Genomic DNA, 25,554 nt, shown 5'->3' with positions numbered 1-25,554 from the left:
TACATACACCGCCTATATTGCTGCAACTTATTGTTCCCATTGAGTTCTATCTATGAGGGCAGAGGAGGGGTATAATAATTCAAATCCTCCTGCCGGGAGGCTCTATCTGATTTTATTTAATTATCAAGCACCGGAATACTTCCATGGCTGATTTGGAATACTTCCATGGTCGATTTGTAAGTTAAGGTTTCATATCATAGCGGGCGTCACAACAGTTGTTACACTCTGCTACTGCCTATCGTTGCCTATTGCCTAGAATCACTCCTTTTTGTATACATTAATAGCTAAATACCTTCGTTAACAATCAACTCACTCATCACCCTCTTATGCGCACTGATCGTCTGCAGACTGGGATCCGATGGGCGACGGGGGATTTCATCGGATCCAATGCGTGGATCATGTTAAGTATAATCAATCGAGCTTGTCAGGGTGGTCCACAGACTGGATCCGATGGTCGAAGGGGGAATTCCATCGGATTCAATCCATGGACCATATCGATATCGAATGGAAGGCCGCCGCCGCCCCCGGGGGTGAGGGGAGCACATGGTTCCGGAAAATGGTTGATCCGTTAAGGGATGGGCGACGACGGGGGACCCTGGGGGAGCACGTGATTCCGGAAAAAGGTTAATCCGTGAAAAAGGGGGATTTCATCGGATCCAATCCGTGAACCATGTCGACGTCGAGGCTCGTCGTTCACGCTCGGTTACGAGTGATGTCGAGTGTGATTAGTAGGGTTATTTTAGGTGGTCCATAGACTGGATCCGATGGCGAAGGCCCCGGAAAATGGTTAATCCGGCCCATAAACGAGACGCTCGGCAAGACGCGCACTACTAATGAGACCAAGACGAGACGAGCTAGGGTTTTGCCCGAGCTCGACTAGTCTCGCTCAGTCTCGGCTCGTCTCGGCTCGTTGAGAAGCCTGAATGACTATATCATGAGACGTATCCTCAAGCATGTCGACAACCGACGCCAATTCAGTCAGACTGATGGGTTCGTATATAATCGCGACGGTGGCAAGTATCCGCTTGCAGAGTTCAGAGTCTTCCGATTCGCATATTTGTTTCACCATTCGCTTGTAAAGGGAATTAAGGCCAGGTGGAAAAGAGTTCAGCCTCGCGCGGATTCTTCCGCGTGGGGTATTCTCGAGGTTTTCACAGACCAAGGCCACCCAAAGAAAAGCGTTGTCTGCGTTGAAGATCAGATGGTTAAGGACAGCCTCTCGCGTATCGTCATCGAAATTTTTCTCTTACGCCAGTTGATGCACTTTATACCGGATATAGATGCTGACAGCAGCAGACACAAACTCTGCATTCAGTTCGAGGCATAGACTCACCTTACTTTCGGCCTTGTCTAACCGCTCCTCAATAGGAGGCCAGTTGCGGCTCGAGACAGGCCATTTGACACATGGAGACAGCGACGAGCTATACGCGATAAAGCGCAGTAGCTTCTTCCAGTCTACCGTGCATTCATCCAGCGCATCGATTATCAAATAAGTAGGTTCCAGGTTCGGGTCCTGCAAACGTTGGTAAAGATCTCGGACAGAGCGACTCAAGCATTGACGTCTTTGAAGAGATCTTCGCCGGCATGGTCATGCTGCTTTTGGACGTGCGAGACTAGGGAAGGCTGCTGGTCGACAAGCAAGAACAAGAGGCCTCGCTAAACTGCCGCGGCGTTGTTGATTCGCGAATCGGTTGCCTGACAGAAGAAGTAGGACAGGGGATGGGATTTGGGCATGCTAGTCTTTAACTCGTTGATAATTCCGCAGAGAAGCATCGTCTTGCCCTTGCCTGGGTCGCCTTTAATCCACAGCATGTGACTCTGCTGGCCACCACGCCATCGTTGAAAGCCACTATTTTCCAGGATCCAATGGTATGAGTCCGCTAGCAAGCCACCTTTGGTGTCCTCAATCCGTTTCTTTGTCATCGCGGGGATCCGTGACGCGTAAGTCTCGGATACACTTCATCTGCTTATTGATCTCATCTTCGAGCCTCTTGAACGCATTCGCTATGCCTTCGCCATAACGAATAGGGATGGAGACGTCGAAAATGCCCAGTAGCGAGTACGCTTTATCTTCTTCCAGTGTGGTCTTGCGGCGTTCTATCCATGAGAATCGTTCGTTGATGCTGAACTAAGATAAGCGTTCTCCTTGAAGTGCTCGAACATCAACTCCCGTTTTCTGCTGAATCGGTTGCTGTAGCCAAACTTTGTCACCGAGTCGTGCGCGGTTGCGAGAGAAAAATTCGACCGAAGCTGGGGCTAGCAGCTCTTGGAGTGTCCAGCCCCGAGTGAACCATTTGCTGTTCTGGAAATCCAATTCCCAATGCTGCAGGTCATTGTTGTCACCGGGAGATACAGGAACATCCGACAAGTAGACATAGCATCGACTCGCTCTGCGGTACCAGTGAAACATGGGATTGGTTAGCTTTCTGATGTTCACCCTCGTTTGATTTATCGATGCAACAACTGTCCACCCAGAAATATTGTAAGTCATCTCTGGTCGCCTGTTCTCCACAGAACTGGATCTTGTCATATCCAGCCTTGTCTCGACCCAAACCTTTCACCATGTCTCCATAAGTGACTTCCTGATCATCATTTTCCCATCGATGTGAGAGGATGGCATAGAGAGGGACCGCGTTGTCGGGGAGGTTCTCGGTCAGACGAAAGCCTCCGTTTGGCAATGCTTCTAAAAGACGCATTGTCAAGTAGGGATGTCGTGCGGCTTTGGAGGGAGGTGGTAGAGGGTTCGAGTCCGACAGCGACGGCGACGGCGACGGCGACGTCGAGAAGTGTGAGAGTTGCTCTCACATCAGGTTCCTAGACAGAGGGTAGATTGATAGATTCAGCTAGAAGTTTGAGTGAAGGTCATGACTCCGGCTGGGATTTTGTTCAGACAAACCCAGCCGCATCAGGCTGAAAGGGTGGGCTGCAGCTGGACCGATTGGCCAAGTGGAGGGTAGGGGTTTTGCTGCGGACGCGGGGCGCAGCTCATCTGAACATCGAGAACTAGCTTATCGTCCGGAAAGTGCCAGAGACGACATACTGGCCATGAGACATTGCAGCAGCGGCCGCCGGGTCAATGAGAGCCGTGACTCGATCTCTTGCCAACATTTTGCCTCTTTCCACATGCTTCTTTCGGGCTTTGTCTGGTCCTCCCTGGGGGATCTTCTGGTGCAGGCTTGCGTACTTGGACATGATCTCGCTCAGTTGCGAGCTATTGTCCTTGAAGTCTGCGCTGGTCTTGTCTACCGCGGTAGGGAGGATCGATATAGCCTGGGCATGACGCCTGTGCGTGAATGTAGCCGCTGAACGACGTGTCTTTGGTCTGATGGGGAATATGGTAGGACAATGCGGATGGTGCTCCCGGAGAGCGTAGCTCAGACTCTTCAAGAGTGTGTTGGTAGGGACGTATTTGGGAGCCATGGCAATATCAATTGTAGCACCACATAGATGGCTCTCCAAGGTAAGAATTTCCGTTCTAAATTCTCTGGAGAAGCAATGTGCTCGCGAAGGGAGTTCCCAAAGGCGGCCCAGTGACCCAAGTGATCAGGGCGAGATTTGATAGCAAGAGAGGCCAGCAGTGGAAGTAACATGGGCAAAAATTGGGCGTTTGGCTCAGAGAGGCTGCCCAGGAGAACATCACGTGACTGCGGAGATTTTGGCTTTGCCCATAAGTGGAGCCCTGGCCAAGCGCGTCACGGCCCGAGCTCAAACGCCCTTGAGATCAAAACAATTTTGTTGAATCCTTTGGCGTCACCCGGCCATCGTCCCATCTCCCTTGTCAGCAACTTTGCGAGCTTCTCAAGTCTATGGCACTGTAAGCTATCAGCTACTGTCCATATCGCCCACCGAGTCGTTTTACCGCAGATTTCCAACACCCTCCCGATCTTCGCTTCATTGCGGTCCACCCACCAGCGTCAGAAATGCCTCAGTCGACACGACAGCAAGGTAAATCATCTTCGAAACCAAACTGGGCACCCCCAGCTCCGATGCTCGTCAGAAAGCACAAGGCTCAATTTGACGACGCTCCTCCCCAAGATCACGCGCCAACAAAGCGTCGAACTGCGCCTCAACTCAAAGACGATGGCCAGAGTACCACAAATTGTGTTGCAAGCCACAAGCACTTGAAAACACAACGGAAGGGCGATGTAAGGCTTGCCAAAAGAAGGGTCATAAACACTGCCCCTATTCAACCTTTGGAGATTTATTGCTTCGGAGGAGGAGAGGCTGGCGAGCTCGGCTTTGGCGGCCAAAAAGGCACATTACGGATATCCCGGCCCCGGTTTAATCCGCTGTTGACCCCGGATCGAGCTGGTGTTGTGCAATTTTCCGTCGGCGGAATGCATACTGCTGCCATCACCTCCGACAAGAAGATTTTGACCTGGGGCGTGAATGATTTGGGAGCCCTTGGGCGAGATACAACATGGGAAGCTCCAGTACGCGATATTTCAGAGACCGATGGTGTCAATTCGGGATCCGACGATGACAGTGAGGAGGATGAAATCAATCCATTCGAATCTACACCCACCGAAATCGACCTTACAGCACTTCCGGGAAGACCTACTTTCACTCAGGTGGCATGCGCAGATAGTTCTACCTTCGCCGTTACTGACGAAGGCTTAGTCTATGGCTGGGGAACTTTCAGAGTGAGTTGATTGTAACTTTACTGTTATTCTAATGCCTACATTGCTTTAGGGAAATCAGGGAGTTTATGGGTATTCCCCAAGCGTGGAGGTTCAGAAAAAACCCGCACTCGTTCGAGGCCTACAGAAGATCACGAAGCTGTGCTGTGGCGAAAACCATGTCCTGGCATTGGACGTGCAAGGACAAGTCTATACTTGGGGCTCAGGACAACAAAACCAGCTCGGGCGTAGACTCATTGAAAGACACATGGATCAAAAACGCAGCTTGACGCCTGAGAAGGTCTGGCTGCCTAAAGGGATCGTCGATATAGGCGCTGGACAGTTTCATTCCTTCGCAGTACACCAAAATGGAGATGTCTATTCCTGGGGGCTCAACAATTTCGGGCAAACTGGCCAACCTCTTCGACAAGATGAAACAGGTTCAGATGCCCATCTACCCCAAATAGTGAAATCACTGCAACAGATTGGCAAAATCATTTCTGTCACAGGTGGTAATCATCACTCCCTGGCAATCACAGATGGTGGCGAGTGCCTGGCTTGGGGACGAGTCGACGCTGGCCAAACGGGACTCAAACTTGATCGACTACCGCCTCAGCACTTGGTCCTGAACTTTCGAGGCCACCCAAGGATTTTGACTGTGCCAACTCCCGTGCCGGGCATCGACGCTGTCTTGGTTGCTGCAGGGACTGATCATTCTCTTGCCCTAAGTCGTGAGGGAAAGGCGTATTCTTGGGGCTTCAATGAATACTGTCAAACAGGCGTCAGCTCGGAGAACCAAGTCGACGAAGCTACCATGCTGGACTCGAAAGCGATCAAGGAGAAAAAAGTGGTTTGGGCAGACTGTGGTGGACAATTCAGCGTGATTGCGACGCTGCCTGGAACCATCAATCACTCGACGACAGCCAACGGGATTAACGGACAGATGTAGGATAATAGAAGGGTTCGCAGTTGTGATTTATCATTGGATTGCTTCTTCAAAGAGACTGCCACTGACCAGTCTCCATACCGTTACGGTCCACACCGGGCCCAAATGGGGTTTAATTGTATGTAAACATATGAGCGCTTTTATCCTCTGTGCCTCCGCTACCTTCCACTTTCACCATGCAATCAGAAATAAAGTATTCCCTCCGAGCGATATCATTAGATCTTCTTACGAATCTCCGCCCTCGACTGCATAATCCTTTGTTCCCAACGCGCCGAATACAGATGCGACGGATTGAGTCAAAATTTCCCCTCTTACTGGGTTTCGCTGGTACTGAGTCTGTCATAAGACACTAACTGGCGGGATAAACGAACCTACACGGCAGTGATTGGAAATGCGTGATACGACATATGGACTGTCACTGCATGAGTTTTGGAGCATGGGAACTGGAAGAAATGCAACGCGTTCAGGTCCGATCTTAACCAACTCCTGCGTATCGTACATGTGGTCCCATCAAAAAGATCTGATCCAAACTAACGCCTGCAAATTCCCACACATATGGTCCCATGAAGTGACAAACGGATCTTCAAGGCCGACAGACTGATGTTGATGTAAAGGCTTCCAGCGCCAATACTGCGACATCAGATGTCGTTGTTGTCGCACAGACAAAACCGGGTCGGATACCGGAGAGACAGTTTCAGCGATCGGGGTCGTATCGACCGTCCCTCCGACGACGGTTGTATTCAGTAACATCTCGGTTTGTATGTCTGTTTCAAAAGGAGGTATTGTCAGCACCTGGGAATGTAATTCACGGGGTGGAAAACTGCTTGCGTTGCCAAAGTCCTGTCCGTCATGCCATCGTTGTATCGTTCTCGGGCTCGTCGAAGAGCACTTTCCGCTCTTGCCACGTCACGTTCAAGTGCCCTGACTTGTTCTGCGGCACGGTCTCTTGACGCTCTCAGTTTCTCACCTGTAAAACAATAAGTGTGGGCGTTACTTATGGGAGATAGCCAATTACTCACGTATAGAACGCCTGGCATCAGAACTGCCAGATCTTGCTTCACGTTCGTAAGCTCTTGCTATATCATCGTATTGCCTCCTTGCGCTTTCCAGGCGTCGTCGTCTTGCATCACTCAAAGCTGCAGAAGCAGTCCGGTAGGTCCTTTGCCGCACCCGATGACATTGTTTTGGGAAATGAGGTTGTACAGCACACAGAGGCCTTGAAACAGGGTTCAATATAGTGAATGATGAAGCTTTCTGAAGGGATACTTCGAGTGTTGTTGAGAAACTGGTCCATCCTTTCGCCGTGGGACCAGTACGCTCTTTACAGCCATCGAAACCATCCTGAAAGCGCTCTGCTTACTGAAAGAGCGCTTATCTATTGTACTCCTAACCCGCTAGCGAAAGGCCGTGTCGTAGAGACCGAAATCTCCGCGTATGAGAAAATTGATATCGTGCTGAGACAAGGGTGTGATAAGTGGCGAAGCCAAGGCTTGTAAAGACCTTCGGCGTCGTTGTACGCTTCGTACACGCTTCGAAGCTATATAGTCAGACGGTTCCCTCGGACCCCTTCGAAATAGGACAAGTCCTCCGTAAAATCACAAGGACTCCGACAGTGTCCACATGATGGAAGCGCTGGCCTTAGCGTTCGGCCGAGTTGTATCGTGTAAATTGGGCATCAAAATAGCCACCGGAGCCGCAAGTTATCGGGCGAAGAGGGCTCGTCTTTAGCTCCAGCCGCGCGCCTGAACCAACCGCGGTTGACCACAAGCTCTGCCCAAGACGGGGGATGTTAGGAACAGCCGAGTGGAATAAGCCGAGTGTAGTTGCAGGATCTTCAACAGTGTATTCGTGTTCCTTGACGTCGGGTCTCTACAAGACTCGAAATATGAGAGAGCGAAGCTCTGTCGTGCGAGGGTGCTCTTGACAAGGGTACTGAGATCTCCCCTCATATGACGCCCCTGCAGCGGTGCGCTTGAAACCTTTAGCTCCAGTATCAATGTGGTGGAGGAGTCCGCCATCGGCGAATGCGTTCTCCCAGGCGTGACATTCTTGGAGCACATCCCCGACGAGATGCGCTCACTTCCCTTTGTGACGCGTATAGCTCACCTAGGAGGAGGCTTGGACATTCTCTATTCTTGATATAGCCGACGGCAAGCGAGTGCCCCAAAACATTGGTGAGACTTTTTGATTGACGCGCGCCAACGGTCAAATAATGCTCAAGTGAAACGAACACTAGCGAAGTACGAGGCATGTGGTTGCACGTGATATCTTGGTAGTTATATTGAATTGGAGGCACTAGATTTGGAGCCCAGCCATCCGCACCTGTTGCGAAGATTAAGGGTGGCAGTTTTCGGTCATCGAGAGCCAACGATTTAGCACGCAGCAACACTGACCGCGGAGGCAGGAAGTGTCGAAGGCAACTGGTTGGCTGGTATCAGCACGCGAACCCCCCTGCCTTCCTGCACTTCGAGCATTCATACCTCAACGGTTTTGCGGACTGGCCAGTTGTCTTGTTACCCCCGTGGTGACCGTCATGGCAACCATCACCAAGGACTCGGGCAGAGAATTCTGCACCTTGCTCTGATTGGCGTTGGCGGCTTACATGAATACGTTTAACGTCACTGATTGGAGATGGTAGAGACTGCTGGCTGGTTTTTGTTGAGTGTCATTAACCTGAATCAGGCGGTCCAAATGGGCGCTCCGTCGAAGAGGATTTGGCTTTTGTCCCTTCTTAATGCCTTGAGGACGTTACCCTTTGCTGGTTAGTCGAGCACTGAAAGATGGAAGCGGATAAATGACCTTGATGTGGCAGCTTCAGGGACTGCCTTGATCATGGATGGAAGCAGCCAACATTTCTGGGGGCTACCGGAGTGGATACGTTATGCCAAGCAAGAGGTAAAAAGAAGAACACGGAGGTTTCGTCGTGGTGGAATGATCGCTTTCCTGACGTGCGGATTATTCAAGTGGAATGCAGAATGATAAGAATCTCGGGATCCGGTCGAGACATCAAAGTTGGGTAGAGCCGCTGGAACGCATGAGAGGAGATAGGAGACGGGACGCAGTTGGAGTCGAGTTTACGAAGGTCGGACAACGCCCTCTCTGTGTGTGTGTATCCATAGGGACTGTCCCTCCAGGTCCTCGAGGCGCCATTGCCAGGGTGGTGCAGTCAAAGTCGCCCGTCATTTCGAAGAGTTGGATGGATCCCTTTCTGTTTCTGAAAGTTGACTGTTTCTGGTCCCTAGCCATGGTTGCGTGGTGTATGAGAAGGTGGGTTTGATTCTCGAGACGACCTAGGGAAGGTCGACCGAGGAGGGTACGGCCTGACGTAAACTGACCAGGGGAACGATCTTGGCATGGAGGGAAGAAACCCGCCAAATTCGGCGGGAAATTCCCCTGCAACCTGCGTTGGACTGCCAATGGGCTTACAGAGGACATGGCCACCACCAAGACGCCGTCGACGATAAGATAAAAGAGACTGCGGTTGAGCCGTACAGGGGATGTGGATGTATCACGGAGTTACCGAAACCATCGAGTGTTGAGTATCTTCAACTCGACTTCCTTGGGCATTAGCATGTCTAATCATTTCTCTCCTTCTGTCTCTCCAGTCGGTGACAGTCCTGATGTGCTGATGGTCTTCATAACACCGCCAACGCCTTGCTTGCAAAATTGTTCAAAGTCAGCCAGCCAACCCCCTATCACCGTGATTCAATTGAGCTTCCATTTCAGTCTCTCACTTTTCCACAAACCAACCGTTCCATTTTCCTCAATGCCCCTCGCAAATCCCGTCCACCTCGCTCTCCGTCCTCTGTTAACCATTTCTCCATCTTCATTCTCACTCGTCTCAGATTTGCTTGAATCGGCATATCCTCGTGATCGCTCACGCAGCCGGGATTCAATAAAACCATAAAGACCTCCTCCCAGAGCTCCTTCTCCCAATATCTTTTGAGATTGTCTTTCAACTTCCACTCTTTCTTCTGTCCCGGTCTCAGTCCACTGCTTGCGGCCGGAATGGTTTCGATGTATTTTCCAAATAGCAGACTATGGATCACACCTGCAGCGCCGTGGTAATCGATTTGCCATTTCCAAGGACGGCACTCACGAATCTCTGCACAGTCTTGAGCGCTAGATGGCCAGTCGGCGATGAACTGTGTGTTAGGTTTGAACATGCGGACATCAATTCCTCGGCCAAAATCGATCAATTTCAATCCTCTCCCCCCCCAACCATGATTGCCTTCTGAATCAAATGGGCTAGAGAGTTCAATTGCGGGGTCGAAACGAACGAGACAATTGTCACCTTTCAGGTCACCGTGTAAGATGCCCACGCGGTGCAGGTCCTCCAGTGTCCTCAATAATTCCACGCCAAACCACATGGCCAAAGTCTCATCAAGTCCTTCAGGGAGCTTTCCAGCCTTGACGCTCTCGCTTCGAGCTAGATTGACCAAATCAAGCAAGGTCCCCTGGGGGCTGTATGAGAGAACAATGTACGCTTCGTCCCGGTACAGATGACATTCGTGTGCCAGAATGATGGACTGCATTGTTCGGGACGCAGGGCCGAGTCGTTGACGTATGAGCCGTAGGATATGGAATTCCCAGACCAATGTCCCTGGAGGACGTTCAGCCTTGAGAGCTTCGAGTTGTTCACGGCCGGGATCATTCGATGATGCTCGGGGGGCAGTGTTTTCCTTGTCCTCCTCATCACTATTAGGATCGTAACTGTCGACCAGATACACTGGAGCAAAGGCACCTTCTCCCAACTCCCGCTTGACGGTGTATACTCGAGTTGTTCCTCTAAATTTTAGGATTGGCAGCACAGACTTGGTAAGTGTCTTCTCGCTCTGAGTCTTTCTTGGACTACCCTTGCCTTTCACCTTTGCCATCTTCTCTGCATAAGACTTCAAGGTCTGGTAGTGGTTGTACGCGTGCTCGGACTGACTATGGTACCCACTGTATGAAGATAGAGGCGGGTGTATCGCAGTCAGAATCTGCTGTCGAATAGCTTCGTCACATGGATTGCACTGTAGATCGGTGACAATGGGACCTTTGCGTATTGTTGTTGGTTGCAGAACTCGTCTCGCCGGGGACTTGTTCGGCACTGCTGGAGTTTTGCCAACAGCATTGTCAGACTTTGGCTGAGATGGACCCGACTTTGTGATCGGGAAGAGAGGTTGAGAATCAGATTTAGCTGGAGGCTCAGATCCAACAGCCTCCTTCGATTGTGGAGAAGAAGTCAAAACCTCCTCTTCAGTAGCTCCAGTCTGACCGAACCTTCTCTTGCCTGACGATGGAGGAGTATCCTCTTGTTGTTGGGAACTACTCGTCAACAAACGATCTACCTGCGACTTCGATGGACTCTCATATCCTCTCTTCGCTGCTCGGCTCGGTGTCTTGAATGTGAAGTAATCAGTTTTATCAAAAACAGTCGAGGGAGCAAACGAGCTCTCGGTTCGTTCCACAATGGGTGTCATAAAGGGCAACTTGTGTTGGGCAATCATAGCTGGGTCTCGGTATGGTCGATTCGGGGTGGGCTCATAATCCTCTGGCGGGAGAGGGACAAAGCAAGGTTTGTTTGGGATCTCTCTGTGTTCGGTGAATATATCGTTCACGGGTGTGGCCAGATCGTGCGCAGTTGCATCGTTCATGTTGTCATTTCCCACCTGTCCGTCTTCTCTTCCAGCCTTTGCGCGCACAGCTGCATCTTGCTCGTCCTGAACTTCATCCTCTCCATCGACATCGACGTCAACATCGATATCAACATCTCCAGCCATGATCGCTATTGCTTTGGTGTCCATGTCGTCGAAATTACCATTTGCGATTGCAGCAAGAGCTTCGGTATCAAACCCTTCCATTCCGGACGTCTGTGTTGGGTTGTGGCTTGATGAACCCATATTTTCTGTTGAGTCTTCACTGATCACATCTCGGTGACGGCGCTTGAGCCTGGATTTACCTTGAGCCTTGACTGGGGAGGCTCTGTTCTTGACAGAAGAGGAGAAAGATAAGGCAAGGCGAGGCAAGTGCTTGTTGGCCGTGAAGTCAGACCATGGAGAAACACTGTCGGGTTGACTTTGGCTTTGGCTCTCTGTGTTGTCCTGTCGAACTGAAGCTAAGGTATCGTCACCGAATTCACTATCAGGTCTCGATAAGAGACCAGTCCCTGTGCTCTCAGCATCACCAGTGGTGCTGTATCCATCATCTATTTCGCCCTCAGTGAATTCTGTGTCGTCGCCGCTTTGAGTGTCATCTCTTGCCATCGATGCTGGTCTACGAAGTGGTTGATTAAACATGTCGTAAATCTCATTCGTAGCTGCTTTGGAATGAAAGGTCATGGTTGGTTCGGTCGCTGATGAATTTTTCCTCTTCAGTTTCTTTCCTGAAGGTGACTCAAGGCGAGTCTTGACGGTTTGAGTCTCTTGTTTGACTTCTCTGATTTTCGTTCTCTTTTCCTTTTGTTTCTGGTTCGGTGGCAGTGATAGTGACAGTGAGTCTGATTCTGGCTTGCCGGCCATGGATTGTGTTGACACATCATGAATACTGAGGCTAGGATTTTCATCACCGTTCAGACTAACTCTTTCTTGGAGCGAATGGTTCAAGTTCTCAATATCCTCTGGTTCTTGAGATTTTGCTGCTCTTGATTTTGGTTTTCGAGGTGTTGAGCCTGCCACGTTTCCTGTCGTCTCCGTTAACGGGTTCAATACTGGGGGGGGTGATAGCTTCCAATTCCTCTGTGCCCACCCCCGCGACAGGGCTCGAAGTTCTTCAAAGCTGAACTCTTGCTCAGAGCGCGGAGGATACACTGCGTCAATGTCCACGAAGACGCGCTCTATGCGGCCGGTACGGGGGTTGACCACTTCGCTCCGTTGTGTCGAGCCGTGAGATGGAGATGAACGCCTGTTCGCCGGTAACTCGTTGGATTGCCGTAACGTCTGTAGTCAAATCAGTTTGGTCAAGTTAGTCGCGGAGTTCACAGAAAATGAGCCAAAAGATGCCTTGGAAGAAGGAGTTGAAATTTGATATTGTTTCGAGCTAGGTGTAGAGAGAGAAAAAACAATCATACCGGATCCTTGAAAATCTCCATCTTTGGCACTGTCCCAACTCTCCCTCCTGCCTTCAATTTTTCCCCTGCCCAAGGCCGAGCTTCGACCGTGTTCTCCTTTTTTCGTTCTTTCATCGATCCGATGCTATCCCATCCTTTGGTTGTGTTTGATGCTTGTGTCGGCGCTGGTGCCACACTGTCGGCGTCTGAAAAGATCGCCATCTTTGGCTTTCCCGAGCGTGAAATCGGTGCAGCATCATGTCCTCCAGCATTCCGCTGTCGAGCAGGTTGTGGGTCATCATTACGATGAGCTGGAGCGAATGGGTCGATCTTCGCTGCCAAAGCCGGGCGAACTGTTGGAAGTGCGGGAGAACTTGGTTCATTTTCGACTCGGGGTCTGGCGTCAAACCGTTGTTGGAATTGGGCGTATTTTCGCATCAGCCTCTCTGCCGGCCGGGCTTCTCTTTCGATGCCTAGTTTGTACACCTCATCTGCTTGCACCCATCTATCTGCACTTTCTAGCCATGCTGCAAATTCCTCATAGAACAAGCCCAATGATTCCCCGATGCCATGGCGCGCAAGAAATGCGAAGGTTTCTCGAGGGCTGTCTGAGAACAGGCGGATGTAATGTAACCACAACTTCAAATATCGCGGGTCATTCTTGTAATGAGACGAAGTGAGGAAGGCTTTTGTGGCGCGCTCGAGGAGTGGAAGGAGTTGCGACTGCGGGGTCGCTTGCGCTGAGGGATAGGCATTCAATGTCCATTTGACATATCGGTCGTAAATATCCAAAGGGTCGTCGGAGTCGCTTATTGACTGGATCTCAATTTCATATTCTTGTCGGATGGCGTCGTTGAGTGTTTTCGTTTCCTCTAGTGTTGGCACTGCATTGGTACCCTTGGCTTTGCCAGAAGGTAGAGGCGAAAGGATGGAGGCCAGTTGTTTTGCGGATCGACCACTGGGTAAGGATTGGATATTCTCTTTATGGTTCTCTATGATGTCGAAATTGATGAGATCGCCATCGGCGGCAACGGGCACGGCCATTGTTGTTCTATGGGTGCCAACTGAAACCCTGTATGGTTGATATGCGGTTGAGCACCAGTGTGGAAAGCTGTACAGCACAGGAATGACAATGGCGGATAGAGGATTGTTTTTTATGTTTGTTGTTGTTGTTGTTGCCAGGGCAGTCTGCGACGTCAGATTCGGCGTAGCCAATAAGAGGATTGAGGCGGCTCGGCCAACCTTTGGGTCTGGCAGTTTTGGTGGCGCTTTCTTAGGCCCTAACCGAGATCTCTCGTGGTTCCTGCCTTTGACCGTGCTTGCATAGTTGCGAATTGTCCATGTTTTTTGCCAGCCATTTCAAAGCCACGAGAGAAGATAAAAGAGATCTCCCATATCAGCCGCCATTGCCGTTCGATGTGCCCTTTTGATGTTGACCTTCTAAGAACAACTGCTTCCTGTATGCCGCTGGCCTTTGAATGCAGATGTGACTTCGCGGGGATTTTTGGTCACTCAGCATCCACGATTACCTGCTAGTATCCTCAGAACTGAGGCTGCTCTTCTATTCATCCTCTCTTTGAAATAGGAAGGAAATGTTTCCATCGTTTGCCATATGTTTAAGGGCATAACCAATTGCTTTGAGAACAAAGCAGAACAAAAGACAATCTCAACGCCCACACTTTTGCAGCAGATTCGGATCTCATTCATCTCTTGCCAGCTAAATGTATACTGAAAACCCAGCGTGTTCAAGCAATTCAGCCTCTCATTCCTTCACATTGGACTGGGAGGTATGGGTGAGTTAGGAGATGACTGTTCTTCCTCATTTCGACTAGAAATTGATGATGGCGAGGGCAGCACCGGGAGCAAGAGGGACATCATCATCGACGGCGGCGGTGGTGGCAGGGACAGGAGCGGTGGCGGTATCTTTCTCAGCTTGTCAGTATCCCTATCCCTTTCCTATCCTTCGTACTTACTCTTCTGCTTCTGCTTCTGCTTCTTCCGTTTGGCGGCATTTTCTCTCCCGCTTGTATGTTTTAATATATCCATCCTGTCGAAAGGCTAGGATGTTTCAATTCGAGGCGACAAGGAATACTCAGAAGGCTTCCCCTTTCTCCCTCCTTTTTGCTGGTGACGAAACTATGGCCGCTGGTTAATATTCACGCAATTCGATGGGATCTTACTGACAGGAACAACGACCGGCCGGGGCAGATATTTTCGCTGGGATATTTGCAGAAGTTAGCATCAGCATGGCGATGCACATGGGAATTTGTTTTGCGAAAAGAGGAATTGTGAAAAGAGGGAAGAGGACGATGCTAATGGTCGGTGAAGACTCCTGCTATGGACAGTAGAAGCTAGCTAGAAATTAGAGAAGAAAGCCTGCTAATCAGCGACGTCGATTCCAGAAGGATCCAGTGTCGATTTCGGTAACAGTATCAGAAGGAATATGATTTTGATCCAGGTAAGTCCAGTTCCAATCCAGTTCCAGCTCCAGAATCGTCCAGGTCGAACTCATGGAAGGTCTCCCAAGCTGGCTACCTTACTTCTTTGTCGTCCTGATCGTTTTGCCAATTGAGAAGAACCTAGTGTTTATAGGTGTACTTCCTCTTTTGTTTCTGTTACCACGGCCCAGGAAGGAGTCCGATAAGTAGGTAGAGCCGGGTAGGAAGGAGATTTTCAGGCGATGGAGGGTATGGGATATTGGTATTGAACGTACCAAACTCGGTGGACTTTGACGCCGACGAATCTCACGGATGAGACGCTGGAATGCAGGCTTGGGGATGAGCAACTCAGTGGACTCTCTGGCATCGACGAATCTTATGAATGACTTTGTATAAGGTAGAGAAGAAGCAGAGTCTTCGGCGAGGTGGGTGGTAAAAAAATGGGACCTACCTACTTTATGCAGTAGTATGGGAAGCGCGCTTCTTTTATATCCTCTTCGCGTGGTATGCTTCCAACTGACAGAGACGGGAACACATATCAGGACAACCGCCCGGAGGAATGTCAGAAGCTGATATTCTCAGAACATATCAAAACTACCAGGGCGATTACACCGGAGTAGGAGGTCCTAGTATTTCAATGCTTCCTGATCACTCATTACAGCCAATTCCTGTTCCTTTGACTGATGCTACCTTTCTGCTCTCTGCTTCTTGTTCCATCTAACAATGACTCGCTGGTTCTTGCCTTGTCCATGCCACACCTTGTGCATTGTGGATTTTGACAGCACATCGGCGACTCGACGGTAACTTGCACCTCACTACGTCGATCTGATCCATGCTATTCCCGCACTGCCAGAAGCCATGACACCTCCACACAGCTGAGCAATTCCGTTCACAATTGCTGCTCCATAACCTCCGGCGCCCGCGCTTTGAGCAATCGCGAAGGGCGATCCCGCGACGACGTTTCCGATTCCGCCTTGAATGGTGGCAGCCACAGAACCTGGGAAATCGTCAAACACATACCAGGACAGAGTAGATGCAAGCAAAAGAAAACCATGCAAGAGAATGCCAGACTGAGACACCACACGACTTACTAGCTTGGACACCACCGGCTCCGAAGCCCGCAGCAGATAACAGCGACGTAGAGAAAATACCTGGTGCAGCAACCACAGAAACACCAAGAACGGTGAGGCCAGTGAGAACGGGGTTTTCGACCGCAAATGTACCAACCTGTCATAATTGGCAAGTCGTTAGCACGAAAACTACACATGACCGCGATATAGCATTGATTTGAAGCGAAAAACCAACCACGGCAGCAGCTTTAGAACCGTGTTCCATGACAGCTTTTTGCACCTGTTCCGCGGTTTGAGACCCATATCTTGAGGCTACCCGGCTTCCTTCCCGGACGTAGTCGACAACATTCGTTTGAAGAAGGGTGCTTGAAATTCTTCCGGACGCCATACTATCCGAGTCAAAAGGACCGTAACAGGAAGAGGTATGAGATATGATATGTGATGTGAAGCATGAACACTTCAAGTTCATCCTAAGAGACTTGATCTGATGGGCCACGGAGAAGGAAAATCCTTATCGCATTATCGCAAGTCTTACACCGGTTCTTGGCAACCGATTCTGCGGAGTCGACCCCTTTTTCGTCTAACAGGAAGGCGCAGCTTCTGTGCGGCCCTCAGCTGCCTGACCGGTTGGTCACCCTTGCTCAGCCTCAGACCGACAGGCAGGTCTCCTAGGCTGAATGGTGACGAGATTCAGAAAGGCTAGGAAACAAGGCTGCAGTGTCTTAAAGGGGATGCGCAGTTCTCCAATGCCTCGTTACTAATATAGGCGCCAAATTGCCTAACCCATTCTCAAGATGGTGACTATGGCGTTTGAGGCTTAGGGCCGCGTCCGACATTTCGAGGGGAAGGGGAACTTCTGGAGCCAACCTGGGTAACCGCCTGATGGAGCTGACAAGCACAGAGATTATGAAGTAGAAGGGGGTCCATGGAGTAGATCTGCCCGCTGGACTCCGTCTTTTCTTGCCTGTGCACTCCGACCTCTGTAATCGTGTGCTGGCCGCCATCAGCTCATTGCAAGGATTCCTCCTGGGCGCATCAAGATCCTCCATGCCCCTCCTAGATCATTTGTTGTCGGTAGGCCTGAAAGATGCAAGTGGAATCTAGAGCAGGAAAACGTTTTCCCACCTCCTCTCCTTTGTTATATTTTTTTTCATTTTCTATCAGTGCGTTTCGTACTTCAAGTTCACGAGGAACTCTCTTACCACCCCTCCAGGAGCTTATAGATGGCGTACTCTACTCTTCCCTTGTGGCCCTTGATCCTCTTTGGCATCCTGGAGCCCGCTGCGATGTAAGTTACTCTGGACCTATTGTTCCCACACGACATAAGTAGATGGGATGGGTAGTATTTTTGCTTACGGACACTTTGGCTTCCAGCATCTGGGGTTCTTCGATCGTATTCCTCCATCCAGACCAATACTATGCCGCCCAAGTCCCTCAAAGTAGTCTTTCGACTCTTGTCTTCGCGCCCCAAGCCCTTACTGTCACCTTGCAGCTGGGGAACGTCTTCATCCTGCTCGCCCTCTTAGCGATTGTCTGCTGTTGGACACCACACCCTGAGGTCGCAATGAGGTATTTGATCGCGGTTGCTCTCGCCGATTTGGGTCATATATATGCTGTGTATTGCGGGGTAGGTGATGAAGTGTTCTGGGATGTAGCACAGTGGAACGACATGGCTTATGGAAACATCGGGTTCACCGCGTTTCTGAATGTCAATCGATGGTTAACGGTACTGGGATTGTTCGGAAGGTTGGGCCCTAGAACCAATCAGGTCAAAAAGAACAAATGAGAAACATCTGGAGAGAAAGGACCAAAGATGTGATCGGAAAGGGTTCGAAGATCTTGGGTATTTTCTTTTCCTATTCCAGTCATAAAGGCCAACAATTTTAAGTTTGTCTTGACTATAATCTCTCAATGGCTAGAGTAGAAAATCTTTGGGCATAGCATCAAAGTTCTCTCCCACTTCCCCTCCTTGATCTTTCGCACCTCCCCAGTAGCGGTGCAGTCTCGGTCCACGAGCCACAATCCATTTTACACGCGTGGGTTTGCCATCTGAACGGCACGACGACGATCTCTCTCTTCGGCAATGGACAGCTGCAACATGTGTTGGTACCATAACGGCCGTACTAGGAGCACTAGAAGACGTACCTTGACACCCTTGCCCTTGGGCAGACTGATCCATGGCTTCTCCTTACCAATGATGAAGACGTTGCTCTCCCGGGTAGCGAACGAGTTGTCAATGGCATCCTTGATGTGCACGATGGCGAAACCACCATCATGTCTCTCACGATGAGTGATGACACCAACACGACCCATGTTGCGACCACCAGTAACCATGGCAATCACACCAGTGTCGAATTTAATGAAATCGGTAATCTTTCCGGTTGCAAGGTCGATCTTGACAGTATCGTTGACCTTGATGACAGGGTCGGGATATCGAATACTATTAACCCATCAGCTTTCCTTACGTTCTTCTTCTTCTTCTTCCTTTTTTTCCGACCACATCTTGGCCCAACGGCTGATAGACGCAGGCGACTTACGTGCGAGCATCATGCGTAACCAAGTATGGGATTCCTCCTTTGCCAACTTGCACCCTCTTGACCTTGCCAAGTTTGTATTCTGCCTCGGCCTGTTCGATGCGGTGAATGGCGAAACGACCCTTGGTATCGTAGACTAGACGGAAGTTCTCGCCAGTCTTGTCAATGGAGATGACATCCATGAAGCCAGCGGGGTAGGTAATATCCGTTCGGACCTTGCCATCAACCTTGATGAGACGCTGCATCAAAATAGCAACGGTCTCCCGATTGTTCAGCGAGTACTTGAGGCGATTTCGAAGGAAGATGATCAAGGGGAGGCAGTCACGTTGTTTCTACACGCCCCGGTTAGCAATTCTGATCAGAAGACGAAAGAGGAAGACCGACATGAGGCCCAGGAGATGCCTTCGGGGCGTAGGCACCCGAGAGCTTATCCAAAAGCCAGTGCGAAGGCGCACTGAGGCGTTTTTGGTGTTTCTTTGGACCGCGACCCATCTTGATCTAAAGTTGAAGTGGTGAGAGTAGACGATCGATCTGACGGAGGAAATTCGAGAAAGCGTTTGTGGAAGCGAAAGTTGTGTGGGAATATGCCAAGTTTTTCGCGCTCTATTCCTCAACGGGAATTTCGACCAAATCAAATGACCGATCTGTCTGTCTTTTGAAAGCAGTACGATCGCCAGCCAGGAAAAGTCGGAGGCTCATGACTGCCATAGGTGTAATGTTCTGGATTCCACGAGGCCGAAAGAATTTTCCATCTTCGCACTTTGAAGCATGAATATCAAATCTCCTCTGCATAAACTTTTGAGTCACCATTTACTTTTTCTGCCTATCCCTACAAAAGCCAGGTCCACTTCTATAGAAGTCCCTGTATGATCGCCGCCTCTGCTTCAGTATCGAGGATCCCGCCGCCCCAATGACAGTGTTATGGCTCAAAGCAGCAAATCTGATGTCAAAATGTGATCCCTTGGCAGCCTCCCGCACCCTGCCCACGCTGACAGCATACCCACCAGATATGTCTCGACCAAGTCGGGGCTGTGGGCGGTCTGGTTCATCAAAAAACCACAATAGTCTTCTCTGGGGCTGAAGGGCATCCTAGCTTCTGCGCTTCGGCCACATACTCCCTCATGGCCTCCTTGACCTGCTCAGCGCTCGGTGGAGGTCTTGCTTGAATCTCAATGACACAAATGCCATATGACCGTCCGTCACACCGACTCGCGTGCATGTAGCACCCACCGTGAGTCCCTTTTGTTCTTCAAATGCCGTTGCGTCGGAATTGATCGATCCTAAAATCTTTTGAGCTTCTGTTCCAAGTTTGTCTTCCTCTCCAACGATATACGGGATGACATTGTCCATGATATCCATGCTCGCGACACCCGGGTAGCCGGCTCCCGACACAGCTTGTTCTGTGAATACTTCAAACATCCTCTACCGGTCCAAACTTGGTTTGTAAGGCTGCGAAAGGGATCACAACCCCAATCACGGCGCAATTAGAATTGCAGACCAGGAATCCTCTCCTCAAGCCAAAGTGCTGCCGCTGATGAGGAATGAGCGCGAGATGTGGGAGATTAACCGTAGGCACCACCGACGGCATAATAGGATCCCTCCTGTAATTCTTTGCGTTTGAGAAAACGGGGATGTCTGCTTTTAGAAACTCCATTTCTAGAAGAGCAGAATTAGTCCAATATCAGCGCCGAATCAAATCTGTCGCTCGTACCGACTTCGCCAGCAACATCACTGTCGAGACCTGAGAATACGAGGTCACAATCGGCGAAGTTTCTCGCTTTACATTCCCTCACCTGCAACTCCGTCGACATTGGCCTCGCTTGTTTCCACCGAACGGCATCTTTGTAGGGTTTACCAGCAGATCTTGACGATGCACCCACAGCTTGTAGATGAAGCATCGGATGATCCGCCAGGAGGAGAATGAATCTTTGGCCAACAGATCCTGACCGGGGGCTTCGGCTTCATTAAACGCCTTCACTGCGACAGTACACACCTGTTGCGCCTAAAATGGCGCATTTCTTCTTGTTGTGAGAGCCCACCGCGGCCATCTTGAGTTTGGATATTTCTGAGTTCAGCTCGGGCCAGTGGTAGATACTGGCGTTGAAAATCTGGAAAGGTTCTCTCGATGCCCAACCGGAGATAGAAGAGTTCGACTTGAAAGCTTCGATTTGGAATTATTTTGGTTCGGTACAAGGAAATATAAATTATTGCCAATGTTTGATAGAGAAAACATTGCCAACATGCCATGCAACCCGGGGAAAGAAATTGTCAATGCACGTGATTTTGATTCCTTGGCGAGGATTATCTAATGGCTTACCAGCTTTGTGCTCCTCGTCTCCTCTTGCTCGGCAACCTACAGGAGGGAACCTTGGAAGAGCTCCATCTACGACTATCCTATCAGCAACTAGATGATTAGGATCAGGAAACTGATGGCGGCGGAAAGCCTCACTCATACAGGACAGGCCCTGGAGGTCTCCGCAATAACGGAGATGACCGAATTGAGAAAGTGATGCCGTTGATGCCTCCTATCACTTTCATCGGGACGACTCAACTTCCTCAACAGAGCACATGATAATGACTCCAGGAAGGGCGTTTCATCACGGCTTCTGAATGCTAGATTGGATGGCTCATCTTGATGCTGATAAGGGATATTTAACAGGTGAATGTGGGAGAATATTCGAACCTTTGATACTATTTTCATTCCTTCTGGTCTAGGACTTTTGTTCAAGCAACCTCTTCACCTTTTCATACTTTACATCTTCCTTCCCATTTCCATTTCATGACTTTGTCATTGGAAACAATGACCGTTGCCCTACCTCAGGTTCAGCGCCTACAGCGCTCTGATACAGCCAGTATCATCAACGCCATCATCAAGGATGGTTGCTGCATTGTGAAAGGCTTCACTGATCTGGAAACGATTGAAGCTGCAAACACAGAGGTGAAGCCTTATCTCGAGGCAGACAAGCCTTGGAAGGTACAGAGCCATTCCCGTGGGAAGAAACCCCCTCCATTATTGAGCAATCAACAGGGCGATTTGTTTCCTCCGGAGACACGACGCTGTCCGAATTTGGTTGGACGAAGTCCTACCGCGAGAAATAAATGGCTAGTGGATCCACTGATTCGTGCAGTCAACGCGACATTTATCGACAAAACAACATCCAACTACTACGGAGAGACCAAGCACACCTATACGAGCGAAGCTGTTTGCTCAATCGCGATGACTTTCGATATTGGGCCTGGAGCCAAGGCACAAAGATTGCATCGGGATGACAAGAATTATCATGTTGACCATCAAGACCAAACGCAAACCGGCTATAAGGTGGGCTCAGATGTTCTTGTTGGTTTTTTGATTGCCGGCGTAACAACGACTTATGAGAACGGTGCTACTTTGGCAATTCCTGGTAGCCACTTATGGAGTGGAGATCGTGTGCCCCATCTCCACGAGGTGACCTATGCAGAAATGGAGCCTGGGGACATGTGGATTATGCTGGGAGGTCTCTATCATGCTGGTGGTGCAAATATCACACAATCAGAGCGGAGAATTGTTCATGGATTCTTCTTCACACGTGGGTACCACAGGCAAGAGGAGAATGCATATCTGGCAAACGCACCAGAGGACGTCCTCACTTGGACTCCCGAGGCACAGAAGGCTATGGGTTTCACTCTCTCGAGTCCAAATATTGGGTTTGTCCTGTTTAGGACGCCTCTACAGTATTTCAAGGGTGAAGGCGGAGATGAGTTTGGGGACTTCGACCCTTCGCAGGAGAAACATTAGTCAGAGAGAACAACATGTAGTTGAAGGGCAGATGACATTTAGCTACCAGATAATTGAATTCTGTCACCCCAGATCGAAGGAACGCGAATTATAGTACAAACTTGCTGCATGACGCCAGGGTTCCCGCTATGCTTATCTGGCTCCCGGTCAATTTTAACCCCCACCCAAAACGAACCCCAACAATAGTACTCGATAAGGGCGAATGGGAGCCCTCCTTACTACTGTATTCGCCTCCGGGACTCCTTTTCTTCCTTACCGATAAGAGCTTTCTGACAACCAAACCTGTGCTGAGTTGCGTGCAACTTATTCCAAAAAATGCATTCAGCGGAGTACAATAGCGCTGCAATGTACGAGGCTAAGTCAAATTGGACGTAAGCTTGGTCCGTCGTCTCCACAACATGGGAACCCGTATTGCTTCGTGTGGTCGTTGTCGGGCCAAAAAGTTGAAGTGCGATCGCAGACCTACGACATGTACCTCTTGTTCCAGAGCAGGAGTTGCATGCCTGCTCCCTAATCCACCTCCTCGACTCGTTTGGTTGAACCCGGAATTTGGGCCTCGATTGGACGGCGAAGATCCCAGACAAAGTACAAAAAGGGAAGCTTTGTATACCAGTAGGTTCTTCTCACCTGGTAGCACCTCACTGACGTTCTCACTAAGCTATTCAGTTCGGGAACGAGCCTTGGAATGCTCCCGATTGCAGTCATGGGTCAATCACCAGGGAATTGACTCGCTTCTTGACCAAATTGATGTGCAGAGTCGTGCCCTGAATGCAGATAAATCTGCCACTATTGGATTCTTTGGTGCATTTTCAATTCAGCAGGCTCGAAACAAGCCACCCGAACACGAGTTGGAGACGCCTTCATTCTCGAATGTCACAGAGACGGAATGTTTCGACTCCCACGAGTTGTTTGGAGAGGCAGAAAATTCAAATCTCGACGATGATGACGTTGCATCTCTGCAAGAATGTCTTCAACGTTCTCCCTCACGCAACGCCGCAGTGAGTCAATCCAAACATGGAGTCGTGTCAGGGGCATGTATCCTACCCCAACGATCGGACTTTGATATTATGCCTCTCTTAGCTTCTCCGACTGCTTTCGTGGTTTCCGCGGTCTACGCCCAAGATCTTGCAGACCTAGATCCTATCACATCAAAAACCCTGCTCGATCACTACACCGGCACTCTAGTATCACGACTCTCACCTGCTCAAATACAGTCCAAATCTCCTTGGAAGACACTACATATTCCAAGCGTTCTCCAAACTCTCGGAGAAGTTATGCTGACCGGGACTGGAAGCAATGCACGAGTCGCATTAATGTTTGCTATATTTGCTACAACTGCTTTCAATTTGCATCACCTCGGGTTGTCGCAAGATTCGTCCTCTACGGCGTGGCACTCAATGGGTGAGATCTATCGGCAAAGAGCTAAAGTGCGACTAAAAGCCTGCCTCAGGAGCTTTTCACCTACTTATAAGAAGGAGAAGAACAAGGAAGTCCTCATGGCATTGCTAAGCATGGTCACAATATGTGTAAGACGTCCTCATAACTCCACCGCGGTGTTATCTATTTCAAATATTAATTGTGACCGTAGGTGGTTAGCGGGGATATGAAAGAAGCCAGAGCTTATCTGCTTGACGTTGAGAACTTCATGAGAATTCAACATGCTAAAAAGCCACAGATGTCCCCAAAGATGCAGATGCTGCACAGCATTTATCTTTATCTCCGAACCTTGGAGGAGACTACCCATAGTTATCAACCCAGCGGAGTAGGCGAGGACTGCTCTTCCCCAATCACCGCTTGGAGACGGCTTGGAAGCGGCTCATGGGATCCTGGTCCAACTTCGTCTTCCTGGCGGAATTGGTCTCCTTCTCGGGGTGCCGAGCACGAATCAGCCATGACCAGCCATGACCCAAAGCTTGTCCAGAACGACGACAATAATGCTTCTATCTTTGAACAAATTTATTCGATTCCAGAGTCACTGTTTTGCCTCATGTCACATGCAGCCTCCCTAGCCCACGCGATGAGTCAAGTGAGAGGGATGAGAGAAGATGACTATGTGGCCCATACGACATTTTCTCAGCAGATAAGGCAGACAGAGGCGGATATCTGCTCGTGGAAGAACGTCTACCAGCTCCCTCAAGCATCGAAACAGTCCTCGAAGTTCCACTCAGAGATTTGTTCGGGCAGTCCACCACAGACCAACCACGCGGAGAACGCTGAGGACATTTCAGACTTCAAATCTCAGCGCTCAACATTGCTCCATCACTTCAATGAAGCCCTGCATGCAGCCATCATCATCTATTTCTACCGAACGGTGAAAGACGTCAACACTGTAACATTGCAACCTATCGTCGAAAGAGCTCTCTATCACCTGCTAAAACATGAAACGTTAAAGGAAAAGTATCACGATCCTTCCTCAAACACCTGCTGGCCAGGGTTTATTGCTGGATGTGAAGCCTTGGATCCCAAGCATCAAGACCAGATCTCTGGATGGTTGCAAAGATCAGCACAACAGAGTGGAATGCGTATGTTTGAGGTTGCTGATATGGCAGTAAAGCAAGTATGGAAAGCCAGGGCGACCTCCGGAAATTTCGGTCTTCACTGGAGCGAGGTTTTAAAGCAAGACACGTCCTTCAGTGTTTTGGTGCTTAGCTGAGTTCAGCAAAAATCCGGAACCAACGTTGCGCAGACTTCGAACAACATATTGATGATAAACCTAGAAGCCGATTATTCCTAGATCACGGATTCTTCGTCACAAGAAATTCTACCCCTGGAAAACGCTTAGGACCTATCTCGGGGGAGGCTTAGAACTCGCCAAAAACAATAAGTTCACCACTTGCCAATGATGCTCCACTCTTATCTTTTGGGGGATATTCGCCCTGTCTTGATGGTGGGGCTCACATGGTCGAACCTGATTGACGGACTCGCCTTCCCAAATAAATTCTTGCTGCAGAACGAGAAATGTCGATTATCATTTCTACTCATACTATCACCGTACCGAAGGATCGCAAAGGTTGTTATCGACATCACGATGTTTAAATTCCTCACCATGCCCTACCGAATCACTGCATTCCCGGACACTGTCGTCCCTCCTCCCCCTCCAAATAACACATTCAATTTCTGTCAATCGCTTGAGAGTGCGGTC

At 49.8% G+C, this 25,554-nt stretch overlaps 9 protein-coding genes across 9 annotated transcripts; 3 read left to right on the top strand and 6 right to left on the bottom strand.

Annotated features, from left to right (window-relative positions):
• Positions 1-1,903: 1,903 nt before the first annotated feature.
• Positions 1,904-3,420, bottom strand: Z518_04477 (uncharacterized protein; the record flags this gene model as incomplete). Its single annotated transcript, XM_013418183.1, has 5 exons — positions 1,904-2,128; positions 2,168-2,323; positions 2,400-2,683; positions 2,897-3,003; positions 3,041-3,420. 5 exons carry the CDS (start codon positions 3,418-3,420, stop codon positions 1,904-1,906), a joined length of 1,152 nt encoding a protein of 383 aa, XP_013273637.1.
• A 566-nt stretch (positions 3,421-3,986) lies between these two features.
• On the top strand, positions 3,987-5,568 carry Z518_04476 (uncharacterized protein; the record flags this gene model as incomplete). The annotated part of the gene is made up of 2 exons (XM_013418182.1): positions 3,987-4,643; positions 4,693-5,568. The coding sequence occupies 2 exons, from the start codon at positions 3,987-3,989 to the stop codon at positions 5,566-5,568; spliced, it is 1,533 nt and encodes a 510-aa protein (XP_013273636.1).
• Positions 5,569-9,287: 3,719 nt separating this feature from the next.
• Positions 9,288-13,639, bottom strand: Z518_04475 (uncharacterized protein; the record flags this gene model as incomplete). The annotated part of the gene is made up of 2 exons (XM_013418181.1): positions 9,288-12,485; positions 12,617-13,639. 2 exons carry the CDS (start codon positions 13,637-13,639, stop codon positions 9,288-9,290), a joined length of 4,221 nt encoding a protein of 1,406 aa, XP_013273635.1.
• A 784-nt stretch (positions 13,640-14,423) lies between these two features.
• On the bottom strand, positions 14,424-14,641 carry Z518_04474 (uncharacterized protein; the record flags this gene model as incomplete). The annotated part of the gene is made up of 2 exons (XM_013418180.1): positions 14,424-14,518; positions 14,569-14,641. 2 exons carry the CDS (start codon positions 14,639-14,641, stop codon positions 14,424-14,426), a joined length of 168 nt encoding a protein of 55 aa, XP_013273634.1.
• Positions 14,642-15,848: 1,207 nt separating this feature from the next.
• Positions 15,849-16,491, bottom strand: Z518_04473 (uncharacterized protein; the record flags this gene model as incomplete). The annotated part of the gene is made up of 3 exons (XM_013418179.1): positions 15,849-16,030; positions 16,125-16,260; positions 16,339-16,491. 3 exons carry the CDS (start codon positions 16,489-16,491, stop codon positions 15,849-15,851), a joined length of 471 nt encoding a protein of 156 aa, XP_013273633.1.
• A 1,640-nt stretch (positions 16,492-18,131) lies between these two features.
• Positions 18,132-19,129, bottom strand: Z518_04472 (40S ribosomal protein S4; the record flags this gene model as incomplete). The annotated part of the gene is made up of 4 exons (XM_013418178.1): positions 18,132-18,194; positions 18,249-18,543; positions 18,641-18,969; positions 19,022-19,129. The coding sequence occupies 4 exons, from the start codon at positions 19,127-19,129 to the stop codon at positions 18,132-18,134; spliced, it is 795 nt and encodes a 264-aa protein (XP_013273632.1).
• A 627-nt stretch (positions 19,130-19,756) lies between these two features.
• Z518_04471 (uncharacterized protein) lies at positions 19,757-20,685 on the bottom strand (the record flags this gene model as incomplete). Its single annotated transcript, XM_013418177.1, has 4 exons — positions 19,757-20,059; positions 20,115-20,293; positions 20,349-20,579; positions 20,631-20,685. 4 exons carry the CDS (start codon positions 20,683-20,685, stop codon positions 19,757-19,759), a joined length of 768 nt encoding a protein of 255 aa, XP_013273631.1.
• A 752-nt stretch (positions 20,686-21,437) lies between these two features.
• Positions 21,438-22,412, top strand: Z518_04470 (uncharacterized protein; the record flags this gene model as incomplete). Its single annotated transcript, XM_013418176.1, has 1 exon — positions 21,438-22,412. One exon carries the CDS (start codon positions 21,438-21,440, stop codon positions 22,410-22,412), a length of 975 nt encoding a protein of 324 aa, XP_013273630.1.
• A 398-nt stretch (positions 22,413-22,810) lies between these two features.
• On the top strand, positions 22,811-25,065 carry Z518_04469 (uncharacterized protein; the record flags this gene model as incomplete). The annotated part of the gene is made up of 2 exons (XM_013418175.1): positions 22,811-23,938; positions 24,001-25,065. The coding sequence occupies 2 exons, from the start codon at positions 22,811-22,813 to the stop codon at positions 25,063-25,065; spliced, it is 2,193 nt and encodes a 730-aa protein (XP_013273629.1).
• Positions 25,066-25,554: the final 489 nt, after the last annotated feature.

This window comes from Rhinocladiella mackenziei, assembly GCF_000835555.1.
Source record: "Rhinocladiella mackenziei CBS 650.93 unplaced genomic scaffold supercont1.3, whole genome shotgun sequence".
In the NCBI taxonomy this organism is placed as follows: domain Eukaryota; kingdom Fungi; phylum Ascomycota; class Eurotiomycetes; order Chaetothyriales; family Herpotrichiellaceae; genus Rhinocladiella; species Rhinocladiella mackenziei.
The sequence above is the reverse complement of the archived record's forward strand: the minus strand, read 5'-3'. Positions and strand labels throughout refer to the sequence as shown.